The sequence below is a fragment of the Equus quagga genome, chromosome 13, assembly GCF_021613505.1.
Source record: "Equus quagga isolate Etosha38 chromosome 13, UCLA_HA_Equagga_1.0, whole genome shotgun sequence".
Lineage (NCBI taxonomy): Eukaryota > Metazoa > Chordata > Mammalia > Perissodactyla > Equidae > Equus > Equus quagga.
The window spans coordinates 97,843,797-97,861,150 of NC_060279.1; the positions used below are offsets into that span (position 1 = coordinate 97,843,797).

General features: G+C 59.3%; 3 protein-coding genes across 3 annotated transcripts; 1 reads left to right on the forward strand and 2 right to left on the reverse strand.

The window, feature by feature from the left end:
* Positions 1–44: 44 nt before the first annotated feature.
* Positions 45–2,614, reverse strand: ZFP36 (ZFP36 ring finger protein). Its single transcript, XM_046681741.1, has 2 exons — positions 2,486–2,614; positions 45–1,664 (listed from the first exon to the last, which is right to left on the reverse strand). The coding sequence occupies exons 1-2, from the start codon at positions 2,507–2,509 to the stop codon at positions 711–713; spliced, it is 978 nt and encodes a 325-aa protein (XP_046537697.1). The 5' UTR covers positions 2,510–2,614; the 3' UTR covers positions 45–710.
* Positions 2,615–6,565: 3,951 nt separating this feature from the next.
* MED29 (mediator complex subunit 29) lies at positions 6,566–12,149 on the reverse strand. The gene is made up of 4 exons (XM_046681742.1): positions 11,779–12,149; positions 11,172–11,230; positions 10,791–10,875; positions 6,566–9,085 (listed from the first exon to the last, which is right to left on the reverse strand). The coding sequence occupies exons 1-4, from the start codon at positions 11,992–11,994 to the stop codon at positions 8,843–8,845; spliced, it is 603 nt and encodes a 200-aa protein (XP_046537698.1). The 5' UTR covers positions 11,995–12,149; the 3' UTR covers positions 6,566–8,842.
* Positions 12,150–12,358: 209 nt separating this feature from the next.
* On the forward strand, positions 12,359–17,005 carry PAF1 (PAF1 homolog, Paf1/RNA polymerase II complex component). Its single transcript, XM_046681740.1, has 14 exons — positions 12,359–12,593; positions 13,168–13,197; positions 13,296–13,388; positions 13,714–13,835; positions 13,928–13,994; positions 14,074–14,175; positions 14,255–14,360; positions 14,442–14,510; positions 14,595–14,698; positions 14,782–14,898; positions 14,992–15,120; positions 16,087–16,192; positions 16,300–16,390; positions 16,469–17,005. The coding sequence occupies exons 1-14, from the start codon at positions 12,547–12,549 to the stop codon at positions 16,858–16,860; spliced, it is 1,575 nt and encodes a 524-aa protein (XP_046537696.1). The 5' UTR covers positions 12,359–12,546; the 3' UTR covers positions 16,861–17,005.
* Positions 17,006–17,354: the final 349 nt, after the last annotated feature.

A 17,354-nucleotide genomic window follows, 5' to 3' on the forward strand; every position in this document is an offset into this window, starting at 1 on the left:
CTCTCCTCCCTGCCTCCTGACCGCAGAAAAGCCAGGATTCCGGCTTCCACACAGATTCCTTTTATTTAAAAATTCCAGAAGACACAAAAATAAACTTTTGACAATATATATTACTTCATATATTATAGTATACTTATAACAATAATTATTCAATTGTTTCCAATATTACAAAAAGGAGGAAGAAAATGACTAGGGAGGCGGACGACCCAATATATATAAATACTATAAAATCTGTTAGAATAAATAAAGTCGTCATAAATAAAGGGCCAGATGGCTGGGGGTTGGCAACGCTTTGGCTACTTGCTTTGGGGACATTTGAGCACCAGGATTCCCCCCCAGGCGTGTCCAGTCACCACTAGACACTGGAACCTCGGGGTCAAGGAAAACTTGGGGGGGGGCGGGGCCTATTATTCACAGCATTGGGCAGGGGAGAGGTGGGGGGGCTCGCTGCCTCCCTCAAATTTGCTACATCTTTTTGTTTCTTTGAAGGACCCGAGGAAACACGCCTTCCCCCAACACCGTGAGCAGTGAGCTTGCACACTGGGGGCCGGCCCCAGCGTGGCGTCAGGGGAGTGGGTTAATGCACTTTGCAAGGGGTTACTTGACTGAGTCCCCAGTTCCCCACAGCCCCGGGGGCCCCTGCGGAGCCCACAGCACAAGAGAAATGGCCCCCCTTGAGATCCAGCTGATCTGTGCTGGGCAGGCACTTGTCACTCAGAAACGGAGATGCGATTGAAGATGGGGAGTCGCCGGGGAGCTGCAGGTGGTTGGGGTGGCCCAAACACCCCGGCCTCGAAGACCGGTGAGTCGGATCCCCCCAGGCTGCTGCCGCTGCTGGCATATTCATCGGGATCAGATCCCAGGGAGTGTGCAGAGGGGCTCCGAGCCAGGCCACCCAAGGGGCCCCAGACGCTGCTGGGAGTGGCCCTTCGGCAGGAGGGGCAACAGGCTTGGGTGGGGTCCCTCCGGGCCACTGGGGCCCCAGGGGCAGCGGAGAAGGCAGAAGGGGACAGTGGAAGGTCCCCAGGTGGTGGTGGCGGGGAGCTGGAAGGCGAGAAGGAGCAGGAGGACAGGGAAGGGCCCGCCAGGCCTGCTGGTGGTGGCGAGGTTCGGCGGCCCGAGGGCAGGCCTGAAAAGCTGATGCTCTGACGCAGCACATGGGGTTGGCCCGGGGCAGCCAGGTCCTCGCTGGGGTTGTGGATGAAGTGGCAGCGCGAGCCGTAGGGGCAGCGGCCCTGGAGGTAGAACTTGTGGCAGAGTTCTGTCTTGTACTTGGGGTGGCGACTGGCCTGGCGCAGCTCGCCCAGGCCATGGGCAAACTGGCACTTGGCCCCATAGCGGCAGCGCCCGCTCTCTGAGAAGGTCCGACACAGCTCAGTCTTGTAGCGGGAGGAGGTGGTGGGGGTCGCCGTAGGCGAGGTGGGTGAGGGCGACAGCTCAGGGCTCGGCCGGGGAGGCAGGGGTGCGAAGCCTGGGGGTGGGGGTACCCAACCACAGCTGCGACCCTCCACCAGGCTGGTGGAGCGGCCAGGCAGGCGGGCCGCCACCCCAACAGGGCTGGAGTCGGATGAGCTGAGACTCCACAGCCCCGAGGAGCCCCATCCCGGGCTGGACTCGGTGTCTCCGTGGTCGGATGGCAGGTCAGGGCTCAGCGACAGGAGACTCTGTAGGAACAGGGATCGGTTAAGACACCGAAAAAGGAGGGTGACGCTCCGTGCCAGCTGCAGGGCACGTAGGAGGTTGCCAGTCCGGTTTGTGGGCTCCCGGCCTGAGCCCCACCCGCCCGCAGAAACCCAGGGGTTCCGGATCGCGGAGATCTCAATCAGGAGGTTCTGAGTTTACTCGCGACTGCAGCCTCGCCCAAGGGCCCCAGGAATCCCAGCTTCCCCGGCTGGATCAAGAGGGGACCCGAAAGTCAGGGCACACCACTGTCCCCCAAATTTGAGCCTCTGGGCCTCTCAGGATCTGACCCCGTGAAAGGGGTTTCCAGTTTCACAACCGGAGGAGCGGGCAAAGTTACCCCAAGGGTCCAGATCGCTTGGGTTTTAGGGTTCCCAGAGTCCTCCTCGGGGTCGGGGAGCGGAGAGCCAGAAGCCGGCTTCCCCTCACCCCCCGACTCCAGCTCCAGAAACGCCTCCGCGCAAAACCGCGCCCTCAGCAACTACTAGGGGTAAGCCAGGTGTGGGGCCATTTCCGCCCCCAGACAGCCCGAGCCTGAGAAGAGTCTTCCAGCTTTCCATCTCCAAGGGGCACCCCCCCCGGTGTGGGCCGAGACCCGAAAGTCGTGGACTCCATTTTCACCTCCAGAGAGTCACAGTGGTCTGAGAAGGATGGCAGGGACCCCGGGCCGGGGTGTGCGGCGCTAAAGAGCTCCAGTTTGAGAAGGGAGCCAGGGGCCCGGGCCGGAGTTTGCGGCGCTCGAGAGCCCGGGTTTGAGGGGGGAGTCAGGCATGCGGTCCCCGGGGGCTGGTCGGCGGGGGCTTACCTCGTAGATGGCGGTGAGATCCATGGCGGCGCGAACGGCCGATCGACTGAGGGTGTCCTCCAAATGTGGGAGCGCTGGAGCCAGGCTGCGGCTGGTTGGAGGGGCCGGGGTTTTTATAGGGCTTTCGCGGGGGGGGCGGGGCCAGGAGGGGGCGGGGCCAGGAGGGGCGCTTCCCGGACGCGCGCCCCCAGCGCAGCCCGCCCGGCCCAGGACCGGTCCCCTTCCGCCCGGCCCCCGGCGGGGACGCGCCTGAGCCGGGCCCGCGGGCGGTGGCGACCCCGTGGAGAGGGCGGCGGGTGGGGGGTGTCGGCCCAGTTTTCAAGGCTGGAGACTGAGGTGCAGAGAAGGGAACTGGGACAGAGGTGGGGGCAGGGCTCCCGGGGGAACTGACAAGGGCAGAGGCCGAGAGGGCGTGCGCGAGAGACGGACGGACGGACGGACGGGGGCGGGGAGAGGCGCAGAGGGGAAGAGACCGAAATGGGGAGACGCCAAGAGAAAAGCACACACGGAGAGGGACGCACAGAGGGAGGGACAGACACAGGGACACATGCGGAGGGAGGGAGAGACAGGGTGAGGACAGGAGGGGAGGTGGAGAGAAAGAGACAGAAAAGACGTGACAGAGCCAGTCCCAGAGAGAAAAATCAGAGCAAGAAGTGGTGGGGGGTGGTCGCGTAAAGAATCAGAGTAAAGGAGGGAGAAAAACAGGGGGAAACAACGCCCCCACCCCCGGCAGAAATCCGTAGGAGCAAAGTGGAGAGGAGACTTACAGGCCTGATGGGCATTTCTCCTCTGTGACCTACCTGCCTGGCGCGCCCTCGCTCCCAAACAGCCCAGATCTGGAGACCTGGACCGCCCTCCCCGCCCCCACTCGCGGTGGGTGGGTGGGTGGGGTCCCAGATACCTAGGAGGCTGCAAAGGGACCTCCTTTCCCAATCCCAGGGCCGCTGTACCCTCTCGCCCTCGAGCAGATGACGACACTTGTGATGGCTCCTCTGGGCTAGGCACTGTTGTATGAAAGCGCTTTACATACATTAGCTCAAGGCGGTCTTATTGTGCCCATTTTACACACGAGGAAAGCCAAGCATAGAGAGGCCAAGTTACTCACCAGTTAATAAATGGCAGCAGCCTGATACCAGGGCCTTGAATTATACTAAGAGCTCGCCCTCTGAGAAAACTCAGGATCGGAATGGGGGAGAGCTTTTATTATGGTGGAGGGTTGCCTTGATGGAAAGCTGCTCTGAGGTGGAAGAAATGGGTCATCCCCAACTGATGGCCGGCTGCGTCTCTTCTAAAGGTGTGCCTTGAGAGAACTCTAAACTCGCGAGGATCATTCCCCACATTGGCAGGTCTTTTATTGTCAAGGGGTCGCCCTGAGTGAAAACTGCTACGATCTGGGAAGAAAACTTGTTTTTTAAGGGGCTTTTGGTGAGCTGGCTGCCCTGAGTGGAAATATGGGGGTAGAAATCATTGCCACGGAGCGCAACTTATGATGGTGGAAAGTTGATGCTTGCAGGCTGCGACTGCGGGTTTGTGTTGAGGTGAGGAGATTCTCCCAGGCACGCCGCCTGGCCTCGTCGGACCGAGCGCAGGGGAATCCCTGGTGCGGCGCTTTCTCGGTCGAGGGGCCTTCCCGGCCGGTCCCGTGAGCTGCGGGCGCCTTTGGCACGATCGCAGCCTCCCGCTCGCCCGTGACTCACTCGCAAGGGGCGGGGGAGGGGGGCTTCCTGGAAGCCGTGACGAGGAGGCTCGACCCGGACGCCCGGGTTCCTCTCGTAACCAGGGCTTCTGTCGCCTGTAAACAGAGCCGGGAGGACAACGGGAAGAGGGGGAGAGGGGAGGTGCCTGGCACCCGCTTCTCGCCTGGGCTCCACATCCCCGTGCTGCTCGTAGGACGAAGGCGGCGGGCAAAAAGGGGGTGGAGGGCACCCTGGGGTCCGGCTCGGCTCTGGCCGCCATCCTGGAGGAGGGATTCCAGTTTCGATTCTGGAGTCGGGGTGCATTTCCCACCCCTGAGTCAGGCTGACCCCCTCCCCTCTCGCATCTGCTGAGTCATCGGCCGAGAGCTGGGACGCTAGGGATTGGGCGACACTCGGAGAGGCTGGAGGGGGCGCTCTGCGCCGGGCAGGGCCGACCACCCAGCGAAGCACGGACGGCTGGGCCCCAGGAGCCCCGGCCTCCTGGCTCAGATCCGGGGGCCGGGTCTCCAAGCCCCCTCCGCGCTCAGCCCCGGGCGTGCGGGCCGCAGCCCCTCCTCCCTCCGACCTCAGAGCCCGTCCCCCACCCTCCGCGCTCCAGGCCTCGGGCGGCGCAGCCCAGGAGGAAGTTCGGGCAGGACTCCTCCCCGCTCCCCACGTCGCCAGCGGGAAAATCCGTGGCCCCGGCGGCGGCCGGGAATCCCCTCTGGAATGACGGCGGGGAAGGGGATGGCCGGGGTCCCCCGCGGGGCGCAGGGGGGCCGGGCCTGGGCGGGCAGAGCGCGGGGGAAAGGGGCGGAAACCAGAGAGGCTAAAAATACGGCGAGCACTTCCGGCCGAGGGGGAGGGGAACGGAGAGCAGAGTTTCCAGAAAAACAAGCGGGGACGGGAAACGCGGGGGTGTGAGAGCCGGGCGAGCGCGCGGCGGCCGTGTACGCGGCACGTGTGCCCGGGCCGTGTGCGCGCCTGGCGTGATTGACGGCGCGGGCGCGCGCGGCCCGGGCGGGCTGGCTGAGGATGCCACTGCGTGGGGCGCCCAGCGTGTGTACACGCGGGAATCGTGCGTGTCCTGCGTGTGCGAGGGCGTGTGCCCTGGCAGGACCGGGCGGGTGAGGGCTGGCGTGCCTGGGTGTGCAGTTGGGGACATAGGTGTGAGCGCTGTGTACTTACAGTCCCACAGGGCATGGCCGGGTGAACAAATGTGTGAAACCGCCTGGGCCTGTGTGATTGCCTGGATTGCTTGCTTGAACCATCTCTGGGCGTGGGAGTGTGCGCGCCACTGTGACTGTCTTTGAGGTGGCTTTCACGAGAACGTGTGACCTACATCCCTGCCCGCACAGCTCTGTGTGGCCCCGAACCACTGCGGGGTCTGAAGTGACTGGGTGCGACTCCTTGAGGTTGCCCTCTGCTGCGAGGAGGATCTGGGCACACGCTACTTGGAAGCCGAGTGTGCGTGCCAGCACGTGTGTGACTGTAGGCAGCTGTGGCTGTGTGCGAGGCCCCTGGAGGTCGGGGTACGTAGTGAACAGTGTTCCCACGCGGCTGTGTCCTCATTCGGGGTGTCGCTGAGAACGTGGGAGGCCGCCGTCTGGATGCGGTTCCCCTGTGGCGCAGTCACAAGGCAGTGAAACTGGTGAACTTTGGTTCCTGACGTCTACAGCGCGCATGATGAGGGTGGCTGTTGCGCTCCCTGGTCCCTGTCGCTGTCACCACTCGTGGCCTCCGCGGGCAGGGCGGGGCGGAGGCACACACACTCACACCTGAGAAGCCTTATTGTGGCCCAGCCAAGGCCGCTGTAGATAAGGTGAAGTTGGAGGGAGGGCTGAGTCACCCAGTGATGGGCAAAGTCTGCCTGCCGTGGGGCGAGATGGGGTGAGAGATAGCGGGTGAGGCGGTGGTTAGAGGCTTGCTTGTTATTGACACGGTGAATTGTTCCTTTAAGAGTCTGTCTGTGGGGCAGTCACTGGGAGAGAGACCCTGGGGACCCCAGGACTGTGGGGTGGTGGGCTATGCTATTCTCCACTGGGGCTGAGGGCTGTCGCGTGTGCCTGTGTCCCCACGGTCTGTTGCCGTGTGGCTGTGCAGCTCACACCCTTCCTTGCAGTGTGTGCTTGCGCGCCAGCCTGCACCATCTCCGCCTGGATCTAACAATCTAGTGAAAATCTTCACCAAGAATGTTCTAGAATGTTCTTGCCTTGAATGTCCACAACTTCCTCCCTCTCCTTCAAGTCTCCTCCAATACCACCTTCTCAGTGAGGTCTTCAGGACCTCAGCCAAGGATTAAAAAAATTTTTTTAAATAATTTTGTCATCTATTTAACAAATAAATACATTGTAACATCTATTTACAGACCATAATAATGAATACCCACGAACCACTACCCAACCCAAGCTCTCAAACTTTATTTCATGCTTTTCAGTGAAGTAACACAGTCCTCCATATGCAAATCTTGCCTTTGTGTAGATTTATCCCCAAGTACCATTCTTTTTTTGCTGTTATAAATCTCTCTCCACTTCTGGTCTCTCCCGCTTCTCTGCTTTCTGTCTCTTCTGGGAACTTCTAGCTGAGACTGTCTCACTTGATCCCACTTAACTCTCTCACTGGAATCCCAGCTCCAGGAAGGCAGAGATCTTTCGGGCACAACGTGCAGGGCTTGGCCCACACTACATGCTCAATAAATGTTTCTTAAGTGAACTCAGCTTCCTGGTGCGCAGCTGCCAGCCCGGACGTGGCTGGTGAACTGTGCATCCATCAGCCGGCTGCCCACTGGTGTCCCGGCCGTCTCCCTGGGCGTGGCTGTAGGCACTGCTGGGCCCTGGGTCATGGTGCCGGGAGGTCATGCCCCCACCTGTGTGTGCCGCTGCTGACTCCGCCTCACGGGGCCAGCTGCACCTGTCTTGTGAGTGTGCCCCGGGGACTGTCACATCTCCACCAGTACGTGGTGTGTGTCCCCAGGCTGGAGGGCGGTGGGCTCTTCTGGGGAACAAGTGCATTTTTGGTTGTACATAGGTAACTGCACCATATTAGCTGGAAATAAGATTTGTTCTTATTTTTTGCTGTACCTGGAGATTAAGTACAGTTCAGGAGACAGGTACGGGTGACAAGGAACAGATTATGATGGTCAGTTTTATGTGCCAACTTGGCTCGGCTATAGTCCCCAGGGAGTCGATCAAACATGAATCTGGACGTCGCTGGGAAAGTATTTTGTAGACGGGAGTCAGGTCCACCAGCAGTGGCCTCTAAGTGAAGGAGAGCATCCTGGACGATCTGGGGAGGGAGCTGGGGGCCTGATTCGGCAAATGGGGAGAGCTGTGGCTTCCCTAAGTCCCCCCCAGTGCCTGAGAGGGCTGCTGCCCCTCCCGAGGCCTGCCCTGTGTGCCTGGCACGTCAAGGACACGGAGGCGGCGGGGAAACTTCCTGGGATGTGCCACACACACACGCTCGCCGTTCCCGGGACTCCAGTGGGGGGACCTGGGCTCTGGGTGAATCACAGGTTTCCAGGTCCCGGGTTTCCTTGCAGATGTGGGGTCCAGGACAGAAGGTCCCTGGGTGGAGACATGGGAACCACGGCACAGAAGGTGCTGGGTGGGGCGGCCCCACAACCAGGCTGAGTCACTTGAGCCTTTCACACCCCACCAGCTGGGCCTGGGCTGGGAGCTCCGCCCTGCACTTGCCCAGACCTGACGGCCATGGCTGAGCTCCCCAAAGCCTGCTCTGAGGGAAGTGGGGAGTCTGGTGGGGCACCCCCTCCCTGAAGCCCCCTCCCCAAGGCCTGCTTCCCGGAGCTGCAGCCCAGGCGCCTGGGTTCTTCCCCAGGACTGATGATTCACCCCTACTGGGGCCTTTTCACTTCTGCTTTGGGGCTAAAAATACAGGGACCCAGGCATCCAGCTGGGCCAGGCCTCACCACGGATTGCACAACGCCCCTAGTTTGAGTGCTGCTGACGCAGGCCCTGGGTACGGGTGGGGGCCCGAGTTGCTCCCTGACCAGGCGTGCTGAGGTCAGGGCCTAGACCCTCGCAACTTCTCCTTTCCTGAGCTAAGGACCCTGGCGACCGGGCTGACATGGGAGATGCTGGGGATCCCTGGGTTTGGCTGCGACCCTTCCCCCACCCCAGGCAACCCAAAGGTTCTGGCTCCCAGAATCTGGCCCGCTTCATAGGACAGAGTCCCAGTTAGGAGATGGAGGCAGAAGACAGTAAAGGGGACTGGAAGAGAGAGATGGTGAGAGACAGGGAGGCACAAGACCACAGAGGCAGAGAGAGCGCCTCGAAAAAGAGATGGAACGAGAGACAACAGCCACATGCAGTAGAGACACACAGAGGACAGCTAGAAAAAGGAGCAGACACAGAGACCACCCCAAAATGGGGCAGAATCAAGGAAGGATGAGGGCGAGGGGCCCACACAGGGCTCCACACCCAGGCCAGGTCGGCGGAGAACCCATGAAAGAGGTCACCACCAGGCACAGTCCAAAGTCCACGCACGCCAGCCGGCAGCCAGGAGCCCAGGCCCCGCCCTGTGTGCAGCCTGCTGGCTGCGCCCGCCCCCTGCTGGCTCCAGCCGTGCTGTGCAGGGGGAAAAAAGACACAAGGCTGATTTGAGGCCACTCTTCATTCCCTCCCTGTCCCCCGCCCCCCTCCTGCCCCCTCCCAGCCGCGCCGGCTCACAGGGTGCCCCCGGGGCCCGTGGGTGGTGCCGGCGTCTTGCCCGTGACCTTGTTGGCGCAGTCCAGCAGAGCCGTGTGAATGTCCTTGGCACAGGCAATCTGGGCTTTGATGACCGCCAGGTACTGCGGGTAGGGCAGGCTGTCAGGTTGCACCGCGTCCGGCTTGGTGGCTGTGGGCACCAGCGTGGGAGAGTGCTTGGCACTGTCGCAACTCTGTGACAGGCACTCGTGTGCCAGGCGCTGTGGACAGGCAGGCGAGGTGCCGGTCAGCCTCCCTCTGGGGACTCCCACGTCCACCCCGAGGGCTGGCGGGGGTAGCCTGCTTGGCCTCTGCACTCCCAGGGTCGCCGGGTCCGAGCTGCCCTGCCAGCCACCTGCTAGGTGACCTCAGCATGCGGCTATCCCTCTTGAGCTGGTTTCCTCCTTTGGAAAATGGGTTTCATCACTACCTCTGCTACGCCATAAGAGGAGAATAGCACGTGAGACACACACACGGCTCCTGGCACAGCACTTAAGTGCTAACTAATGAACGTCAGGTACCCTTGCTGTGACCGTCCTGGTCCTGACCACAAGCTGGGAGCCGGCAGTGGACTCTGATGGCACCTGCTCCTGAGTTTCCTCCTACTTCTCTGGCTGCTCCTTCTAGGGACTTCTACTCCAGCCAAGCCTTCAACGTGGCAGTTCCCAGGTCCCGTCTCCTCCTCTCGGTCTCATGCCCTCTCCGGGCTGTCTCGCCCACACATGCCACTCAGTTTCCACCTCTGAGCTGATGACACCACATCTGTGTCCCCAGCCTCTCCTGAAATTCCACAGCTCTCATACTCCGCCCCCAAACCACTCCTCCTCCTGGGTCCCTGTCCCGGGATGGCCCTACCATTCCAGCTAGAGCCCTGGGCCTCAGATGGTGCACAGCCTGGCAGAACCATGGCCTGTCCACAATGCCTTCTGAGCCTCCCTCCCATCTGCCCTCCCCCACCTCCTCAGGGCCCCGCCCTGGTGGGACCCAGCCCACTGGAATCCTCCCATGGCTGCCTCCCTGGGCTCCCAGCCTCCACTCTCGGCCCCTCTAACCCATCTCTCATGTGAAAGCCAGAGACACATTCCTTAAAAAAGCAAATGGATCCATGTTCTTCCTTGACTGAAATCCTTCATGGCTCCCCACTGCCCTCAGAGCTATTTTCAAAATGCAACAAGCCCCACTTAAACCTGAGCCAGACTGAATTTTACCACGTTCCTAAAAGGAACTTAAAGCAGAAGCTGTTCCTTTCTGGTTGGAAAACCTTTCTTCTGCTACCAGACTTCTCAAACTCTGACTTTTCCTTCAAAATAAAGACCATGATGCCACATGAAACATCTGCCAGGTGCCCGGTATCACGGGAAGTACTTTGCATGCAGGATCTTGCTGAGACTGTCTGAAAATCCATTTTCCACAGGAGGAACTCAAGGCTCAGGGAGAGCCTGGTGGCCCATCTGATTCCAGAGGTTGTGCTCTTAGGAATGTGCCCTCCTCACAAGTCCTGCCCTGCTTCCATTTTTGTTCCAGCCTCCGCTCAGAGGTGCTCTCCACCAGTGGCCTTCCCTGAGCCACTCTCTCCCTAGGCAGGGCCAGGGGCCTTCTCTGGGCTGCCACAGCCCCCTGAGCTTTCCTCATTGTAGTCCAGACCCCTCTGCCTATACTTCCCCCATCATAGTCCTGGGCTTCTCCCATTATAGCCCTGACCACTCTGAACTGTCGCTGTTCGGGGATGTACGTCACCCCACTGAAGTAGAAACTCTCTGACGGCAACCATCAGGGCAACATTGTGTCCCTAGCATTAGGTGAAGCACAGGGCCAGCCCGCAGGAAATGCACAGTGAGTCTGTGCTGACTGACTGAACGAGGGTTCCTGAGGACCCCGGGGACTGAGGCAGAGTGGTGGCCACTCAGTGTCTGGGAGGCCCCTTACCAGGCAGAGCTCCAGCTGGTCGCAGAGGGCGTAGAACTCCTCCAGACACTTGTCAAAGCGCTGCATGGGTCCGTCGCTGCTCTTTCTATAGCCCAGGAGAAGAAGCTGACTGGGGTAGGGATTGCCAATCTCTGGGACATCAGTGTCTACCCAACCAAGTATCATCAGGAAAGCAGGTATAGGCTCAGGAGCCCCAAGGCAGGGCCTAGGGGACCGTTAGTGGCAGAAGCAGCAAAAAGAACAAGGCCGGGCGCTAGAGAGCTGGGCTTGAAAACAGAAGGAAAGGTGGGGGTTGGGGAAGGTTGGCTGGGCTCAGGGAATGAGTTTCTAAGACTGGGGTGGAGATAGGAGGACATCCTGGGGAAAGGGGACTACACTCACTGTCCGTTGTCAATGTTAGTGTTCTGAGTCAAGTTCTGGGCTGCAACCTTCATCAAGGTCTAGTTAAAAAAAAAAAAAAAAAAGATGCGGGAGATGGAGACACAGAAGGGGACGCCTTTGGTATATCTACACTCTTCCTTAAGATCCATCCAATCTCCGGCCTCCTCTTCACTTGGCACTTCTCCTCCTGTCACTCCAGAGTGGCCCCCGCTTCCGTTCCTCTATAGCAATAACCACCGTATTTTCCCAGAGGCCGCTCTCAGCTGGGGCTCTCGCCAATAGCCTCCTCCCACACCCACCAATCACGGGCAGAATCTCTGCACAGACCAGGCCTTTCCTCTGGCGTTAACCACCAGAGCCTGGTTTCTCCTTTAAACTCCCTCCCACTCGAGTCCCGGCCATTCCCAGGCTCAACATCCGCGCTGACCCCGCCTCAGACTGTCAGTCCGCAGAGCTTCGCCTGGGCCTCATCAGGAGCACGCCGTCTCACTCCTGCTCCCTGCCTAACGCTCCTTGCGCTCTCTTCCTGACTAAACGACTCTCCACCCGCCCCCCTGGAGTCCGAGAGCCAAGCCCCGTTAGCTTCTCGCAGCTCCCGGCCAAGCACCTGTAGACTCTCCTTCAGCTGCGGGATGAGCATCTTATAGCGCTGCACGGGATCGAAGTCCTGTTGCTGTTGCTGCAAAAGCCCGCTCTGGGCAGGCCCCACCAGCTGTGCCGGTGGTTGCGGCTGCTGCTGGGGACCCGGGCCACCCGCCGAACCAGGACCCGACACACCAGCAGCAGAGGAAGCCGCGGAAGCCTGCTGCTGGGACGCAGCCATCTTCCTCGCTTAGCGCCTCGGAAGTGCGTCACAAGTGCGTCTCTCCCGGCTTCTTTTTTAGTGTCTGGTCTCTAGGCCCTGTTTGCTGGTTAGCCCCGCCTCCCAGGAAACTCAGCCAATGGGAGGAAAGAAGGCGCCCTACCTTCTAACACTGGAAATCCAGACTGAGATACCAATTCACCAATCACAAGAGGCTCTTCCTGCCTCGCTCCGCCCTTCCTCCTGCCGCTCGCCAATCCGGGTGCGGGTCCGAGCCGGACTCTATTTCCCAGAAGGCCTCGCGGCCTGAGGCGCCCTGTCGGGTCCTCAGCGTCTTGGCGGCAGTTGGTGGAGCCGGAGCTGCGAGGCTGTCCTCGGCGCTGCCTGTGCGTTTACCTGAGTCTCCACTGGAACTCTTCTCAGCAGCTCACCTCGTCCTGACCCAGCCCCCGCGGAGAGCGGCGCCTGCCCGAGCGCTGCCTCGTACTCGGCGTCCGCCGAAGTCGGAACGCCTTTCAGCGTCTCCCCGCGACTCGGCAAGGATCGCGTCCGGGCTGCCGTCGCCTCGTCGCCATGGCGCCCACCATCCAGACCCAGGCCCAGCGGGAGGATGGCCACAGGTAGACGCCGCGCCGCCGGCTGCAGGGCTTTCCTCTAGGTCTCTCCAGGTTTCGGCGAGGCTGGGGGTCGAGTGCGGGTGTCTGCCTACAACGTCACCGGCCCCCCAGGTTTGCCTGTGACGTCAAACCTTCGTTGCAAACGCCGTGACGTCACGGAGGGCTCACCTTTGACGGAGAGGGGCGGGTTCCTCCAAGGACGCGGTGTTGCCCCCTCCTTCTCTGCCGTGGGGTTCAGGGATTAAGCTCTTGGAGACTTTATGCAGCAGGGATTGAGTCAAGCGTTTGGAGACCCTTTTCCCTAAAAACAGTGGAGTATGTGGTTCTTTTCATTAAAGCACTTGGAAGACACTTCCTTCAAAAGAGATTGGTCGCTTGGCTCCACTCGCTAAAGCATTTAGGGACACTTTATCTAAAAGGAACTGAATATTTGGCTCCCTCCATTAAAGCGCTTGGAGCGCCCCCACCAAAAGGAGTGAGCTTTTGTCACCCCCTCCCTCTCTCAGAAGCTTGGAGAAGCCCCCTTCACTCTCCTGTCGGTCCCGTCCTTCCCATCTTTCTCTCTCTTGCCCACCAGGCCCAATTCCCACCGGACTCTGCCTGAGAGGTGAGCCCCATTGTGCTTTCCCAGGAACGGGGGGCCAGCGGGGGCTGGGAGCAGAGGTGGGGCGGCGGGGGCCAGGTCTTGAGCCGCTGTGTTCCCAGGTCTGGAGTGGTCTGCCGAGTCAAGTACTGCAATAGCCTCCCTGACATCCCCTTCGACCCCAAGTTCATCACCTACCCCTTCGACCAGAACAGGTGAGAAGGATGGGGATGACGGGGTGGGGAGACAGCTCATCTAGAACATGAGGTCCTTGAGGGCAAGGACCGCTGTTCTTGGTGACTGCTCCCTCGGGGCCTGGAGTCGTCCCTAGCACATGGTAGTAGGCGCGCCAAGAGTATTTGTTGATGAATGAAGCAAGCAGTGTCCAAGTCTCTTTCCACTGGAGAGCCAGCCTTCTGGCTCCAGCATGGAGGAACTCCCTTCTGAGTTCCTCCATGGAGAAGCTGAGCCTCTGGGAAGCAGGGATGTGAGGGAGAAAGCTGGAATCAGGAAACCATAATGGGCATGTTTCCCCACCAGGTTCGTCCAGTACAAGGCGACCTCCTTGGAGAAACAGCACAAACATGACCTCCTGACTGAGCCAGACCTGGGGGTCACCATCGACCTCATCAACCCTGATACCTACCGCATTGACCCCAACGGTGTGTGGGGAGGCAGGGAGGGCGTGCTCTAGGGCAGCAGAGGCCGGGCCTTGGCCTCCCTCATGGGCTCCTGCTCCCTTGCTCCCCTCTAGTACTCCTAGATCCAGCTGATGAGAAGCTTTTGGAAGAGGAGATTCAGGCCCCCACCAGCTCTAAGAGGTGAGGGAGTGCTGAGTGGGGACTGGCTCCGATGGGAGGAGGGTGATGGAGTCTTGAGGCACCTGATCCCCCACCCCAGATCCCAGCAGCACGCAAAGGTGGTGCCATGGATGCGGAAGACAGAGTACATCTCAACCGAGTTCAACCGTTACGGCATCTCCAATGAGAAGCCTGAGGTCAAGTAAGTTGTGGGAAGAGGGGGAACGTGGAGACTTCAGCTGTGTCCAGTGGCCCCTAAAGGCCTGTCTCTTGACCCCTAGGATTGGAGTTTCTGTGAAGCAGCAGTTCACTGAGGAAGAAATCTACAAAGACAGGGACAGCCAGATCACAGCCATTGAGAAGACTTTTGAGGATGCCCAGAAATCGGTAATTGAGGGACTGGGATGGGGGAGGCAGAGGTGTGGCTCTGGAGCTCTGCGTCCTCCTCACCGTTTTCGCCTCCACCAGATCTCCCAGCATTACAGCAAGCCCCGGGTGACGCCAGTGGAGGTCATGCCTGTCTTCCCAGATTTTAAGGTCAGACCCAGGGCAGGAGGCAGAGAGGGTTAGCTTGCCATCTCTGCCTGTCCCAGTCTAACCCCAGTGCTGTCCACCCCCCAGATGTGGATCAACCCGTGTGCTCAGGTAATCTTTGACTCAGACCCAGCCCCCAAGGACACGAGTGGTGCAGCTGCGTTGGAGATGATGTCTCAGGCCATGATCAGGTAAGTGGCCCTGGCACCCACCTTGGCCTGCTCCTTACTGCCCCTTTGTCACTCTTCACTGCTCCTCCCCTTCCCCCAACCAGAGGCATGATGGATGAGGAAGGGAACCAGTTTGTGGCCTACTTCCTGCCTGTGGAGGAGACGCTGAAGAAGCGAAAGCGGGACCAGGAAGAGGAGATGGACTATGCACCGGATGATGTGTGCGTGGGTTGGGGGGAGGTTTTGGGGACTGAGAAGTACCTCCTTTTCTGATAGGGAGGAAATGGGGCTGACCCTGGTCCCCTCATCCTCAGGTATGACTACAAGATTGCTCGTGAGTACAACTGGAACGTGAAGAACAAGGCTAGCAAGGGCTACGAGGAAAACTACTTCTTCATCTTCCGAGAGGGCGATGGCGTCTACTACAATGAACTGGAGACTAGGTACTCAGCACACTCCTATCTCAGATTAGCCCGGCCCTATGTTACAGAATTAAGACCATGGGGTGTGCAAGGGCCACCCTGGAGGTCATCTGTACCTAAGGAGTTGTCATGTGCGTTAGTAAGCAAGAGCAGCAGAAGCTGGCTCATGCAAGTGGCCTGGACCTGGTGTTAATGTGAGACCCCAGAGAAAATCTTTACCTAACACTGGAGACATCAGAGCTTTTGTATGGGGTAGACAGCCAAGTTTCCCGACATTAAGAGACTTCACGTGAAAGTAACATAGCCGAAGAATGGAGCAATACATACAGTTAGCATCAATGTTTTAAATGAGATGCTGGATACCCAAATTCAAAAATCTGACACCCCCTCCCCCAACTTTTCCCTGATGGCTAAAAGTTGACTGCTGTGCTGGGGCCCTTGGGGTAAGGGTTGGGAAAGAAAGTGTGACCTTGAGTTTCTACTTAAAGCTGAGATCACAAATTCTGATCCCGTAAGCCAGGCAGGGAATGTAAAAGGCACCGTGGTCTGCCGGGGTGTGTGTGAGCTGGAGCTCTTGGCAACCAAGGGACACCACGACACGGCCCAGCAAAGGGCTCCAACCCTTTGTTGCTATGTTTCGGGGGCGCAACAGCCCAGTGAGGCCATAGCTTCCTATTTTCTACAAACTAGAAATCCAGAAGCTTAGATTTTGCTTTTTAAGTGGTAACTAATTCACATGAAAATCTCTGTCTGTGCAATATGTGTATATATACTTTATAAATTTAGTGCAGGGCAACCGAACTGGGCTCTTGGAACTATCGTCCTGTCCCACCTCCTGAGTTTCGTCTCCCTTATTCACTCTGCACTTATCCTGGTCTGTTGTGGGCTAAGCTTTGGTGAAGTAGTAAGAACGAAGTCAGACCAGATCCCCCATTGGGGGTCCTTAACCACATCTTCCACATTGCGCCCCCGCCTCGCCCACTGCAGGGTCCGCCTGAGTAAGCGCCGGGCCAAAGCTGGGGTCCAGTCAGGTACCAATGCCCTGCTTGTGGTCAAACATCGGGACATGAACGAGAAGGAACTGGAAGCCCAGGTAACAGGCGACCCTGGCCCAGGGCACCTGTGGGGAGGGTGGTGGGTGAGGAGAGGGACAAAAGCCCCATAGAACACCCTCCTTCCCCTCAACCCTGCTGCTTCCAGGAGGCACGGAAGGCCCAGCTGGAGAACCACGAACCCGAGGAGGAAGAGGAAGAGGAGATGGAAACAGAAGAGAAAGAAGCTGGGGGCTCAGGTAAGGCTGGGCAGGCCAACCCCTGGGAGCCCTGGGAAGCTGGAAAGCTGGGCCTCACTTCTCGCTGCTCCCTTACAGATGACGAGCGAGAGAAGGACAGCAGCAGCGAGAAGGAAGGCAGTGAGGACGAGCGCTCAGGCAGTGAGAGTGAACGGGAGGAAGGTGACAGGGACGAGGCGAGTGACAAGAGTGGGAGCGGTGAGGAGGAGAGCAGTGAGGATGAGGCTCGGGCTGCCCGGGACAAAGAGGAGATCTTCGGCAGTGACGCGGATTCGGAGGACGACGCTGACTCTGATGAGGAGGACAGAGGCCGGGCCCGTGGCAGTGACGATTCAGACAGCGGCAGTGATGGCGGTGGCCAGCGCAGCCGCAGCGCCAGTCCCTTCCCCAGTGGCAGTGAGCACTCAGCCCAGGATGGCAGTGAAGCTGCAGCTTCTGATTCCAGTGAAGCCGACAGCGACAGTGACTGAGTCCCAGGGCCTTCAGGACTGGCACAGACACGATGATGACGCGCAGGAAGGCGCTTTTCCAGTGTTCTATTTGCAAGCCCCTCGCTTTGTCTGTTCCCTTCCCCTCCTCCAAACCTTCGCTGTTAATAAAGCCGACTTCTCTCTACTTCGGTCCCAGGCCCTGGGGTCTCGTTCCGCCTACCCCTCCTCCCCCTCCCCACACCTACCCTGTGTGCTCCATGGCCCCAGCTTAAGGGATAGAAGCAAAGGCCACAGAGACAGGACCACTAGATTTTCCATGAAATGTAGCATAACAAAGGTCAGAATCCTTTTTTGGTTTTTTTTTTTTTTTTTTTTTCCAAAATAAGCCCAGACCATTAAACAAGTGAAACTCCAACAAATAAGTCTTCTCCAACAGCGAGAAACACTGTACAGTTACTCAAAGCTGATTCTGCCAGTGGGGCTGGAGACAGAAGGGAGGGTGAAACCATGGTGGAGGGGCCCGGGGGGGGGGG